We start from the raw sequence: 13,463 nt of genomic DNA, 5'->3' as shown, positions 1-13,463 counted from the left end.
TTAATCCCGCAAGGGATAATAGGACGAGAGTATAGAGGCCAAACCAAGGTCTGAAACCATTGCGGATTTCCTACAGTTCCTGTGGTGCACTGGGGCGGAACGCGCGTCCACATCAAAGCCATCAGCCTCCCTCCCACAGGCATCTGAAGCTTCCCCCAGCGTGCGCTCAGCCTCAGGCATTTCTCCTCCCCCCCTAATTATTCACCCCTGCTGTTGCTGCCCACGGCCGGCAGTACTTTCACTTTCACGGCCGCCAGGCCGTGTCTCGCATTTTTCTTATTTAAAGTCAACACAAGCCACTGTTTCTCTTTCATGCGCCCAGAGACATATCGATGCTCAAAGAAACATATCCTGTGCAACACGTGCTGTTTCCAGTTTTCTTTTTTGTGTAAGTACATCTTAACTTATTAAATATACCTAGTGTGCCAGTGCGTCCTTTGTATTCTATTTACCATTGACACAATGATTTGTTTTTACTAATTAGACACAGAATACAGTTCTTTTCAGAACGCTTCGTCTAACATTGCATGCTCCACGCCAGGGGAAATAAAGCATGAAATATCCAGACAGTTTAATAGTTGCAGCTTCTTTCACCTGGATCTGTCTGCAAATAAAAGCATGTTGGGCCACTGCGGTCGGGCTGGCGCTTCATTTTTATTGTTGCTTTTTTCGACGTGATTAAATGCTTCCCACTCTCTCCCTCTGTATATCATTACCATTTTTACACTGTAGGCGGGCTGGCGCTTGAACACGCATCGTTCAGTTCAATAGCTGCAGCTTTTTTCACCCAGATTTCTATGCATATAAAGCCACGTAGGGCCACTACGGCCCTTCCTCTGTCTGGCAAACACTTCTATGCCTCAGGCCCGCGGGACGCCTATGCCTGCACCCCTGCAGCCAATGAGACCCCCACCAGGGCCACTCACAACAGGCATCTCAGATGTCAGGGTTACGGCACTTCACCTTCCTCTTTCTCCCTCTTGCCCCACATTGCCCCCCTCTCCGTGTCTCTCTGCTATGCGCATCTCTCACACTCTGCCCCCACTCTGTACTCCTCTCTTTCTTGCCATGTTGCTTGTCACTCTCTCCCTGTATATTATTACAATTCTTACACTGCGGTCGGGCTGGCGCTTCAACACGCATCGTTTTTACGGTTATTAATTTAAACGTGATTCAATGCTTCTCACTCTCTCCCTCGCTAGACTATTAAAGTTTTAGAAGAGTGATTGCGTGTCAGCCAGTTTTTACTCGTATCTTTTTATTGCCGTTTGTACAACATGTTTATTTTCATTTTGGACAATTAGTGGATGGAAGGCAAAGCTGCAAACCCGGGCTGATATTTGCTTCTGCGGGGTAAAATATGGTTTCATAAAAAGGACGTTGCCTGTTTTCTTTGCATTTTTGCTGTGGAGGGAGGGTTTCCGTTTGCGCGGGAGATTTTAAAATATTCACTCTTTCTCGGTGCATAATAACATCTCATCAGGGTGCAAGGGTCAGCTCGGTTTTCTGGAACTGTGGGAGGATCTGAAAGGCAACAAGTGTATTTTTATGTAAAAACCTGATGGACGGGTCTCGCGTTTGTGTGCACCAAATAGAACACCATGCTGTGTACAATAGCGTAGCAAGGGTGCCCGTGAGTCCTGGTGCAGGGAGGGTGAATACGCCCATTCAATGCTGTAAATTTAGTAGAGTACAGCATTGTCGCTGTCCAGTCGCCCCTTTATGGCTCTATACGCCCGGTGCTACTGCACCTGCTGCTCTAATAGGCTGTAGTCGCGGTGTATAGGGCGTTAAGTCAATTGTCCTGGTGCAGGCAGTGAGCCCGTCCACTGGTGAAGCTGCAGAGTACATCATTGGACCATTACCTCTGTTGGGGGACTTGGTGCCACTACGACTGTTGCACAATTGTCCCCACAACAACCCCCCTTGACGCTATACTTGGCAGACGTTCCCATGCAGACCCCTTCGTTTCCATTTTCTCTTTCGCTACACATCTAGATTTATATTTTTTTTACTAAGGTTTCCTTTTCCAACTATTGCAGTCTTTCGTTCTGTCCATTTGTTTAAACTGACCATAATAAAGACTACCACTACGCAATTTTAACAGGAATATCTTCAATAAAGGTATTTGCTAGCACATGCGTTTTTGTTTTTTTTCTTTTATGGCGGTGAAATAAAGCAAAAGTGTGTGAAGCTTTTACAGTTTTTAGCGCGCACGTTTTTTTTTTTTAAATGGGTACAGTTATTCCGGTCCTTGCTTTGTACCGGAAATAAAAAAGGTGAAACAACCATAACAAAGCGCTTTATATTTTGAGTTAAAAGAACGTTAAGAAAGCGCTTTATGTGTTGAGTTAAATAAACGTTTCAAACATGAATTACATTAATATTTATAACATAGCATTTCAACCTCAGAAATATAACACCAAACATTTAAATTAGCATTATTGTTACTGCTAACCCGCCACATCAGCAGCATACCTTATCTTAAACATAGGTCGTGTTATCGCCCCCTCCTGTCTCCCCCTGTTGCCTCCTCCTTTAGCTATTTAGCATTGCTTTTACTGCTAACACCCCACACCCACCACCTTAAACTGCAGACAAAGTCTTAAACACATGTAGCTCTTCCTGCAGAGCGATTCCAAGTGGCGCCACCTACATTTACATATTAAAGTGGAGGAAAGGATGCAAGAATTCACTGAATCGACTGTCACTGCCTTCCCCTTGCCTGCAGCTACATGTACCACCCGCTCAGTGACTGCCTCGTGCAGGATTTTTTTACCCAAAAAATGTCCGAGGGAAGTGTGCAGTGCGGCTAGCCCCTTAACTTCACTATGTGTGTGGCCTAACTTTGTGTTCCTGCGAGCGCTCACACAGATATTCAGGGGCTTTATTTGTACCGGTGCCACACCGTTTAAAACAAATGCAGACTCCAAATTTTAAATTAATACCGTCAATAAATGTATTGCTATGACAATATCTTTTACATGAACACCTTAAATAAATTTCTTTATTTGTACTGAGAAAACTCGAACATGAACGTAAATGTGTGAAATATTTTAATACTCACTGAACCACGTGTCTGTGGGCAGCTGCTTGCGGTATTGGGGGTATTTTTGTGCCTTTCTGCCCTCTGTTAGACTCGTTTTTTGTGCCCTTCTGCCCTCTGTTAGACTCGTTTTTCCCTTGTTTTTCTGCCCTTCTGCCCTCTGTTAGACTCGTTTTTTGTGACTTTCTGCACCCTGCATCACCACATCATCACTCGGCGCTACCCCAGCATCATTCAGCACCACCACATTATCACTCAGCACCACCACATTATCACACAGCACCACTCAGCACCACCACAGCACCACCACCACAGCATCACCACAGCACCACCACAGCACCACTCAGCACCACCACAGTATCACTAAGCGCAACCCCAGGTTATAGGTGTCAAATTTGCAAAAGTTATAACTATTGCCATTGTAAATCACAAAGCTATTAAATTAGCTATTTTCAAAACCAACACATAAATAAAAAAATTGTCATTTACAAGACCAATAGCTCAAACTTTCCTAATGCGAGACCTATTGCATTGCAAGTGCTTGTTTATATTGAAATGACATATATATCCATGCATAGTAAAATTCCAGAATGTGTTAAGGATAAATGTAATGCTTCTTGTTTATCAGGATATGCGAAGTCAAAACGTTTAAATATATTTCCATAGTATGGCTGATTAAGTTTACTAGAATATATATTGTTTATATGTTGTATGTATTTTGGTCAATCATCTGAGTGCATAGGATGCTGTTTATTAATAGAATGCATTTCTGTATATAAAGCATCTCCTAGGTCCATTATATAATGTAAGTCTTCTGCATCCCATATATATGTCGGTTTGTTATAATTGTGAATAATAGCAAAAGTGCTATTTGGTAAACATTGCTTGCCTCTAGAAGTTATAGCAAATCTTTCATGCCCCTGGTGATAATCGGCTTGTATAACACTATGCATTTTATATGGTTCTATAAAGATTTTCTTTAAGATCAGTGCTAATTGTTTGTATATTTATATTTTGCTTTTTATAGGTGTATAGCTTTTATATGTGTTTATATATACATACATTTTCACTGTACTTGCCAAATATGGTTTTAATGTGTTTTTGTTGTTAGTTGTAATAAAGATATGATCTAATTCTGATATATAATTATAACAAAGATAAACAATGTATATATAGAGAACACTTGATTTTTGTACAATATAATTCTTACCTTGCAGATATTTTTCTTTTGTAGATATCAAAAATATATATATATATATATTAAAAGAAAGTACATGCAAGAAATTTCCATACAAATAGTTTATATGTTAAAGAAATGTATTTAAAATATAGCACATATATTTTATTGCGTATTGCACAGCGGTGTGCTCTGAATTGTGTTGTTTTTAGAGTCATTTCAAGAGTTATTGAGTTTACAGGCTTGTTGATGAAGCATGATTATAATTAGTATTGATGATTGACAACACCTGCCATACTAGTTAAAGCTTAGCGCTATCTGTACTAACTGTAGTGACAAAGTGCATTTTTGAAATATTGTAATTTGTATAATTTACAGGTAAAGAGCTCGTAAATTGTAGTTATAGTATAAAATATCTACGGTAACTATAGTCCTTGCTGTCAACACTGATTTAAATTTTCTTCCAGCATGTTTGAGGGCTCAAGCAGAAAAAGAGGACCCAATAAGATATCTCGGGATTTTTGTAACTGGTCAATATCATCAATTATATTTTTTTAATTATATCAGAATGAAAGCTAAAATTAAGAGATTGTTGGATCAATGGTTGCTGCTCCCCCTCACTTTGGTGGGTAGGGTTTCATTGATCAAATTGTCGATACTGCTATTACTTATTTTTTTTATTCAGTAATGTTTCCATACAAATCAATTTTTTTTTTTTAAAGAAATGGAAATCATGTTTAGAAGTTTTGTTTGGGGGGGGGGAAAGGCATCAAGGGTGAAGCTTTCGGTTGTTCAGTTACGCACGATACAGGGGGGACTTTATTTGCCGCATCTAAAAACATATTATGAGGCCGCCTATTTAGATATAGTATCAGGTTTGTTAGGATCCAAAGGTATTTGGAATAGCTTCTTTTTTGATAGAATGCTGCAAGAAATCGGCTTGCAAATACAGGTGTTTTTAAAAACCTTCAAACTCCCAAAAAAGCCTAGATATAAGACCCTAAAGGTATACTCTTTTAGGCTCCAAGCTTTTGCTCTAAAGACAGGCTCCTCGGGTGTTTAATATTTGAGTCTAAAGTAATGTCCCAGACTCAGCCTTCAGCTAACGACAAGTCACCTAAGGAACTGGGAAGACTGTGGATTACGAGAGCTGAGGCAGTTTAAGATTCAGAATAGGGTAATAACTTGGCAAGAAGTAATGGCAAGGGCAAACAACCCCACAAAACCTATCTTTTTCGAATATATTCAAATCGTCCATTTTTTGAAAGATGTTCACGTTCTCCCTGAGTCTCCTACAGCATCAGCGACCGCATTATATGGGGTGAAAATGAAAGGTATCAGCAATTGGTATAGGCTGCTACATCAACAAGGACAAGCACCTCTGGTTGAAAAACATTTAGAAAGAGCTGGTAATGTAACGCACTGTGAGTTTTCATGCACAGATTGGCAGACTATATGCCATCTAGGAACTAAATTGTTGCGTGCAGCCAACTTTAAAAGAATATTGCAGATCTAGCCCTGATCTCTTGACTGGGTGAGAGTATTCTGCTTAATTCAGAGACTCTGTCCCTCACCACCCCTTGTTGTAAACTTTAAAAGAATGGCATTTTTATCACAGTGGCCTGCCTATTTTACCCCGGAGGCATTGGGGAAAATGTACCTGGAGACCAAAAATAAGTGTTTTAGGTGGCACCATATTTTTTTATTTTAGTCCTCGATTAGAATCTTTTTGGGAGGGAATCTTTAAGGAAATAGTTAGCAATCGGGAAGAGAATCCAGCCTGAGCCCGAATCAGCCCTTTTTGGAATATGTAAAGACAGAACGAAGCTAACAAAGGCTGAAGAGACATTTTTATCTATCTCTTGCATGGTAGCTCGTTAGTTATTGCTCCAGAATTGGAAATCCAGTTGAAATGGTTCAATAAAATGAAGAGGACTCGTAACTTTGAAAAAGCTCACTCTAGTAGGGTAGGGGCCATTGGAAAATTTGACAAGAATTGGAGTTACTTTAGAAATATAGAGGAGTTGAGGGGGGGGTAAATTCTACGCTGATATAGAGGTCGATTTGTGTAGCGTATTCTGCAATTATAAATATATTCAGATACTGCAATGTAATTATGAGTATCTGTCGATTAGATATTTGGCAATGATATCAGCAAAAAGCATCAGCACTTTTTAGGGCAATTGCACTTTATGAAGTTTGCTTGCTTTTGCACATTTTAAATATTAATGATGATACTGGCTGCTACTGGTTTATAGTAATTGCACTTTACGATGTTTGCATTTCATTATGGTGTGGCACTGTTTTTGCTGGTTATTGCACATTATCACTTTACAATTTAAGGATTGGCTTATAGGAAATTACAGTTTTAAATAAAGTGTTACATCTTGTTTTGCACGGTGGAAAAAAGGCTATTTTATGTAGTACTAGGTTCTAATAATTATGACTTGTAATTCAATGGTGAAATGTATTTTATGTACCTTTTTGCTTTGCTTAATAATTTTTTTTTTTTTAACTATAGTGAAATACTTGAACATTATTGCTACAAGTAAGTTTCTAAAAGTACATTTATTACAATGCTAGTAATGAACATTGCTAGAAAGTGAAGTGGTGTTCTATAAACATTGTTGTCAAATCAAAAAAAGCTTTATTCGATTATATCAAGGATATCATAAAAGCATACATTACGTTAATCAATTTATAATTAAAATCCAAATAAAAAATGCCAGAAGAAACAACATATCTTCACAGGGAACAGATGAGTTAACATTTTCCATAAAAACTATTAAAAAAGGTCAAAAAGCAATCACTAAATATACAAATTCATCCTAAATTTTAGCAGCAATTTTCAAAAACTTTTCCATAATGAGTATCACGTCCCTATTCTCCAGTTGTTGTACATGAATTACATAATCATTAGTCATAGGAGCAACATTCATTATATACCCATTATTAAAAACCATTTCAATACAATAGTTGATGAAATAAATCGCAAATGATTAACTAAACACAGGATATCACTACTAGAAGACACTTCATAAGAAATAATTTCGGGTGGGGATGTTGGAGCCATTCTGTACATACACATTGCGATCCAGCCGATAATTATTCTCTAAGTTAATACTTTCTGAGAAGTAGTGTTTTCTCTCTGGTCTTATCTTTGAAGGCCGAGGATAGCGGAACCTGGGGTAAAAATCTTGGAGACCCCAGACAGAGATCCGGCCATCCCCTAATTGTGGAAACCAAGATTGTAGATAAGGCACCACCCGATCGCTCCAGAATCTAACTAGCACCAGGTCGCCTGAAAGGGCCTTTGGAAGGGGGCCGAGCCATCCCACCCTTCTAACACTTCGAATGGCACCATCAATGTTCGCTGGCAAGGGTCGATTCCTAGACAGCCAATAGATGACCTTGTGTTTTAAATCCTCCGGTCTCTCGGTTTTTCCCATTGTTGTCTTTATTGTAGCTTTTACAGTTATTGAGCTTTGAATGTTCTGTATGAAGTATGTACATGGAGATTGGTCGTTTCAGATAGCACCGGTCACATTTAAATATCTTGTGATCAATATATATAGGGCAGCGGAAGACCTTCTGAAGGGTAACCTGGGGAGAGATATTAATTCACAGTGGTCTCCAATTAAGTTTTGGGTCACACTGCCTATTTCAGTGGTGGGGAGGGTGGCAATTACTAAGATGGTGGTGCTCCCCAGGATGTTGTACTTTTTCACCAACCTACCTGTACTGGTACCGTTTAGGATGTTTGCAGCGCTCTCCACCCTGCTAATTGAGTTAATATGGGGTAAGGGCAGACGGCGCATAGTACTAGCTAAGTTGTATTTAGATACTAAACAGGGAGGACTGGGAGTCCCCGATCTGAAAGCATACTGTTATGCGAGCCAACTACACTGGCTGGTGGGTCGCAATCTGCAGGAAATAGGCATGGCACACTCAGCATGGCAAAGGGGCGAACTACATTCACTTCTGTTGCCTAATAGCAGGATATCATCGTCCGCACCACACCTCCTGAGAATTGTTACTTTAGTGGAGACATTCAGTTCATTACACTAAAGAGGCGATTCCATATGCCCCCACTATATGCCTCTTGGGGATCCCGACATAGCTGGGCAGAATTACTAAGCGTCGAATTGGAGCATGGGAAGAAGTGGGAATGAATACAGTGGGTGATTTCTTCAAAGAGGGGACTATAATGCCGCATGATGGGTTTGTGGGGGAGCATGGAGCACCAGACACTCTTTTTTTGTTACGTGCAAGCTTTTTTTACTATATCCGCAGTACATGGGCACCAGAAGGGGTGGAACCGGCCATGCATGCGCTAGTCACAATGCAGCACCTGATGGGCATTGGCAGACACCTCACCAGGTGGTTGTACAGAGGCATAAGGGCGGTGGCAGTAGTGCCCCTCTGGGTTTTATGAGAAAAGTGGGAAGTGGACATAGGATGGGCTTTTTGCGATAAGGAGTGTGATGTGTTGACGGAATACCCTAGAAAGGTGTCGAGGAACCCAAAATTTAAGTTCATCCAACTTATGCTTCTGCATAGGGCATATCTGATGCCATACAAACTGAGTTGTATGTTCCCAGACCATTTGGATATGTGCCCGCACTGCCATACACAGGTGGCGGATTTGATGCACATGTTGTGGAACCGCCCTCAACTACGGCGTTATTGGAAAGCAATAAGCACGATACTAACTAACATAGCACCAGTGAGGGGCAATGATAACCCAGCATACTGCCTACTACGGTTGGGCCTAAAGGGAAAAAAGGTAGTCTGGTTACAAAATTTAACAACCTGGCACTCATCTTAGCTAAGTGCAACCTAACAATGCACTGGAAAGCTAGCAGCAGGGTGCCATTGCTGAAGGCCTGGCATGATGAGGTTCTGAAATGGGGCAGAGTGGAGGGCGCAGAGCTACATAGAGAAGAGCAGAGAGGGTTGCGTAAGACAGCTATATCACTGGAGTGGTACCAATTACTGGAGGAGCTGGGGGCACTAGACATACTGGAATTTTATGCATAGGATGGAATGTGTGGTATCCGGTGCAGAGCAATGGCACGTGGGTCCTAGGTTCTCAGGGCATGAGCAGGAGTGTCTCTATGGCCCAATGGCTTGATGTTCACGCGAAACAAAAGGAAAACTAGCGTTGATAAACTAGATACTTGATTATGCAATAATTTGTCGGTGAGGGGGTAGGGTGAGGGTGGGGATGATGGTTATTGTTGTGGGTGTTTTAGTTCAAAGAAAATGACTCCTACCGTATGTGACATACAGACATGGTATAGATTGAACAGAGGTGTCAAATACCAAGTTATCTCTTGTCAAGGGCATGTATGTTAGCTGTACCAGTGGAGGGTCCTAATTGCTGTATTGCATGTAGAAAGATATATGCAGATGACTGCTTAAGGCTGGCTTTAGCAAGTGTGAACGTGCAATAACTGTGCAAATGAGATCAACAAAGATATGCCCGACAAAGTCATATGATGCTGATATGGTATACTGATTTTAAAGATGTACCGTGGATTTATTTGCTAATACATTTTTTTTTAAAATAATGTATGAAGTATGTACAAGCATGGGGTAAGTACTTGATGTGATAAATATGGTAACAGTTGGTTTAGTAAATATTACATGCAAAAATTATTATGTGGATATATGGCAGTAAAAAGTAGAAAGATGCATTCAAAAATTAGTATTATGTACATCTGTGGCAAAACAGTTAACATTTGCACCTAAACAAAGTAAATAACTGAGACTTTATACTATAATTCAAATGTCACATTGCTAAGAGCCGCAGCTGTAAGTGTTTTTTTATACTTGTTTATAGTTCTTTTGCTAGTTATTTTAGTGACATGCTTGTAAAAATAAGTACTTGTAAGTCTGTAAAGTGTATTTCACCTGATAAAGATATTGGCAGAGGTTAAGCAAACTTCATATTTGAAAGATTGTAATCTCTATTGATGTTGGTTAAGAAGTAAAAAAATATATTTAGAGACTAGTAGTATATGTGTGAAGTATGGCATAATTAAAATACTTTTGAACCAAGTAAATAATTGAAACTGTATTTAGTAGAATTTGGTATAAAAGTGGGTGGTAATGGACGTAGCATCTGAATTAATGAAACACTTAAACCAGCCAAAATATTTGGGCTTAATCCATCAGTGTTCTAGCCCATTGTGCGATTCCAGTTTAGACATGGCCATATGCAAATTAGTCTGACCTTGTGCTTTATGGTAACAGTCTAGCCAAAACTGCCAAGCTATGCCTTTTCTAGACTGGAAACAAGGTTTGTAGGTTTGGTTTGTGGCATTACAGGTGTCTCATTAAGGCTTCCTTGAATCCAATAGCAAAGTAAGCAAGGGACTCGCGTCTGAGCATCTTATGGCAAACAAAGCAGTACAAAACAGGGTGGTGATGGAGAGAGCATCTGAACTAATCAAAAACTTACAGTATTTAGTAGGATAGCATGCGCAAATCTTATTTTGAGGTGAAGTGGTGTCTATTGAGCTTGTAGATAAGTCACTTATAAATGTATAAATGGTATCTAAGTCCAGTAATATATTGGCAGTTTACTTAAAATAGGTATAGACAAAAACTGTAATCTGTACTGCTAACAATTAAAGAACTACTAAATTATGTTCAGTGTTTATACTGTCTGTAGCAAATATAGTAAACAGGCAAACACTTTTTTTTGTAGAGAGAAAGTATGTAAAACTGCAGTTACTGCAATAATAGCAGTAACTGACAAGCTCATAAATAAAGGATGTGTAAGTTTGTGACGGGTATCTAATTTGAGAAAGATATTGGCAGCCAATTTCGCAATTGCAAGCTTGTAAGGGGTACTTGACTCTAGAAAGATATGCTCAACATTTCAATAACTCTTACAAATACTATATAAACAATAGCTTTCAGGACATATTAGTTAACTAGCATGTTCACTCCTATTATTGTTTTGATTGCCACAGCTAGTGAATAACATCCGTTTAACTTGTTCATTCTCCTTTTTAGGTCTCGGGCCTGCCGTACACTGCGCGAGCCTATTCTGGGGGATTTGAAAGTGGATCTTGCATTCCACAACGCTCGTGCTGTTGTGGAATCCAAGCTCCAATTTTATTGGCCTTCGGGTGTGTGCTGTTTTAAAACAGAACATGCAATAGGCCATAGGCGGTCGCGTAGCTCTGCCTATGGCCTATTGGTGTCTGTTACGCGCACCAGAGGCCATATGTTTTGAATTATTGCAGCTTGACAGCCGCGATAATTCAAAACATATGCTCGCAGTGCCGCGCACTCGTGCACCACTGCAAGTGTCTTTTTTTTTTTTCTTTTTTTTTTTACAATTGGATCGCTTTCGCGATCTGTTTAAGTGCTGCTTGTTTATTTAGGTTGGAATTGTGTTTTTACATGCACGTCCTGAAAATCTGTCAATGATCGGCCCTCCCAGACCTAGATTGAACTCCCTCCCACAATACATATCTTCATTCACTGACACTCTGCAAACAACTGCTTTTAAATCATCTTCACTTTTCTGTTGTCTCTATAGTTTCCTTTTACGTGCAAAATTCAGGACAGATGAGTGCCTAATAAAACGTAAATACTTTTAAAAATTAAAGTTTGTAAACCAACTTCTGTAACGTTTACACTTGCATTCGGAGAGGCCTTTGGACCTCAGTAAGTACTTCTAAAATAACATTCCAAACCAGTTTTCACTTTATTTATAAACCGGAAATACTCAGCCTGATTGAAGTGACGACGTACATCTGTTGCCTGAGTTCTGCAGAGTGAGTGAAGAGTGAGTATGCAGAGTGAGCAGTGTGTGAGTATGCAGAGTGAGCAGTGTGTGAGTATGCAGGGTGAGCAGTGTGTAAGTATGCAGGGTGATCAGTATGTGGATGGCCAGGGTGAGCAGTGTGTGAGTATGCAGGGCGAGCAGTGTGTGAGTGTGCAGGGTGAACAGTATGTGGGTATCCAGGGCCAGCAGTGTGTGAATGTGCAGGGTGAGCAGAGTGTAGGTGTCTAGGGTCAGCAACGTGTGAGTTTGCAGGGTGAACAGTGTGTGAATATGCAGGGTGAGCAGAGTGTGAGTATGCAGGGTGAGCAGTATGTGGATGTCCAGGTCCGGCAGTGTGTGAGTACGCAGGGTGAGCAGACTGTAAGTATGCAGGGTGATCAGTATGTGAGTATGCAGGGTGATCAGTATGTGGGTGCCCAGGGCCAGCAGTATGTGAGTGTGCAGGCTAAGCAGTGTGTGCATATGCAGGGTGAGCAGTATGTAGACGTCCAGGGCCAGCAGTGTGTGAGTGTGTGAGTGTGCAGAGTGAGCAGAGTGTTCAGAGTGTGCATATGCAGGGTGATCAGTATGTGAGTATCCAGGGTGATCAATATGTGGGTATCCAGGGCCAGCAGTGTGTGAGTCTGCAGGGTGAGAAATGTGTGAGTCTGCAGGGTGAGCAATGTGCGAGTATGCAGGGTGAGCAGAGTGTAGGTGTCTAGGGTCAGCAGTGTGTGAGTATGCAGGGTGAACAGTGTGTGAATATGCAGGGTGAGCAGAGTGTGAGTATGCAGGGTGCGCAGTATGTGGATGTCCAGATCCGGCAGTGTGTGCAGGTTGAGCAGAGTGTGATTATGCAGGGTGAGCAGTGTGTGATTATGCGGGGTGAGCAGTATGTGAGTATGCAGGGTGATCAGTATGTGGGTGTCCAGTGCCAGCAGTATTTGAGTGTGCAGGCTAAGCAGTGTGTGCATATGCAGGGTGAGCAGTATGTAGATGTCCATGGCCAGCAGTGTGTGAGTGTGCAGAGTGAGCAGTGTGTAGGTATGCAGGGTGAGCAGTACGTAGGTGTCCAGGGCCAGCAATGTGTGTGTGTGTGTGTAGGGTGAGCAGTGTTTCAATATGCAGGGTCTCCTCCCTGTCCCCTCTTCTCTTCAATCTTTATATCTACCCCCTTATTCTTTCTCTTCTTGACATGGGGGTCTCCGTGTATAATTATGCGGATGACCTCCAGTTAGTATTTGATCTTTCTTCTCCCTTGCACTCCTTACCTAAATTCCACTCTACTCTAGTTTTTATCTCTGAGTGGATGAATCACAATCAATTTAAGCTTAATCTGGACAAGACTGAGTTGGTCCTGACTGGCCCTACCACCTCCCCTTGGTCGGCCGCCTTCTGGCCTTCCACCTTCGGCCCCCCGCCCGTACCGGCGGCCTCTGCAAAGACCTTGGGCA

The 13,463-nt window shown here is 41.1% G+C and overlaps 1 protein-coding gene across 5 annotated transcripts in view; it reads left to right on the top strand.

Moving 5' to 3' along the window:
• The window catches only part of LDAF1 (lipid droplet assembly factor 1), a 294,437-nt gene that overhangs the window by 185,226 nt on the left and 95,748 nt on the right, over window positions 1-13,463 (top strand). For all 5 annotated transcript variants that reach the window (XM_078665073.1, XM_078665072.1, XM_078665070.1 and 2 more), the window contains one exon: window positions 6,745-6,771. In XM_078665073.1, the coding sequence (XP_078521199.1) occupies window positions 6,745-6,771 (27 nt within the window). The remainder of the gene's footprint in view (window positions 1-6,744; window positions 6,772-13,463) is intronic.

Source organism: Lissotriton helveticus, chromosome 10, assembly GCF_964261635.1.
Source record: "Lissotriton helveticus chromosome 10, aLisHel1.1, whole genome shotgun sequence".
NCBI lineage: Eukaryota > Metazoa > Chordata > Amphibia > Caudata > Salamandridae > Lissotriton > Lissotriton helveticus.
Note: the sequence above shows the minus strand (reverse complement) of the source record. Positions and strands in the feature narration are given on the sequence as shown.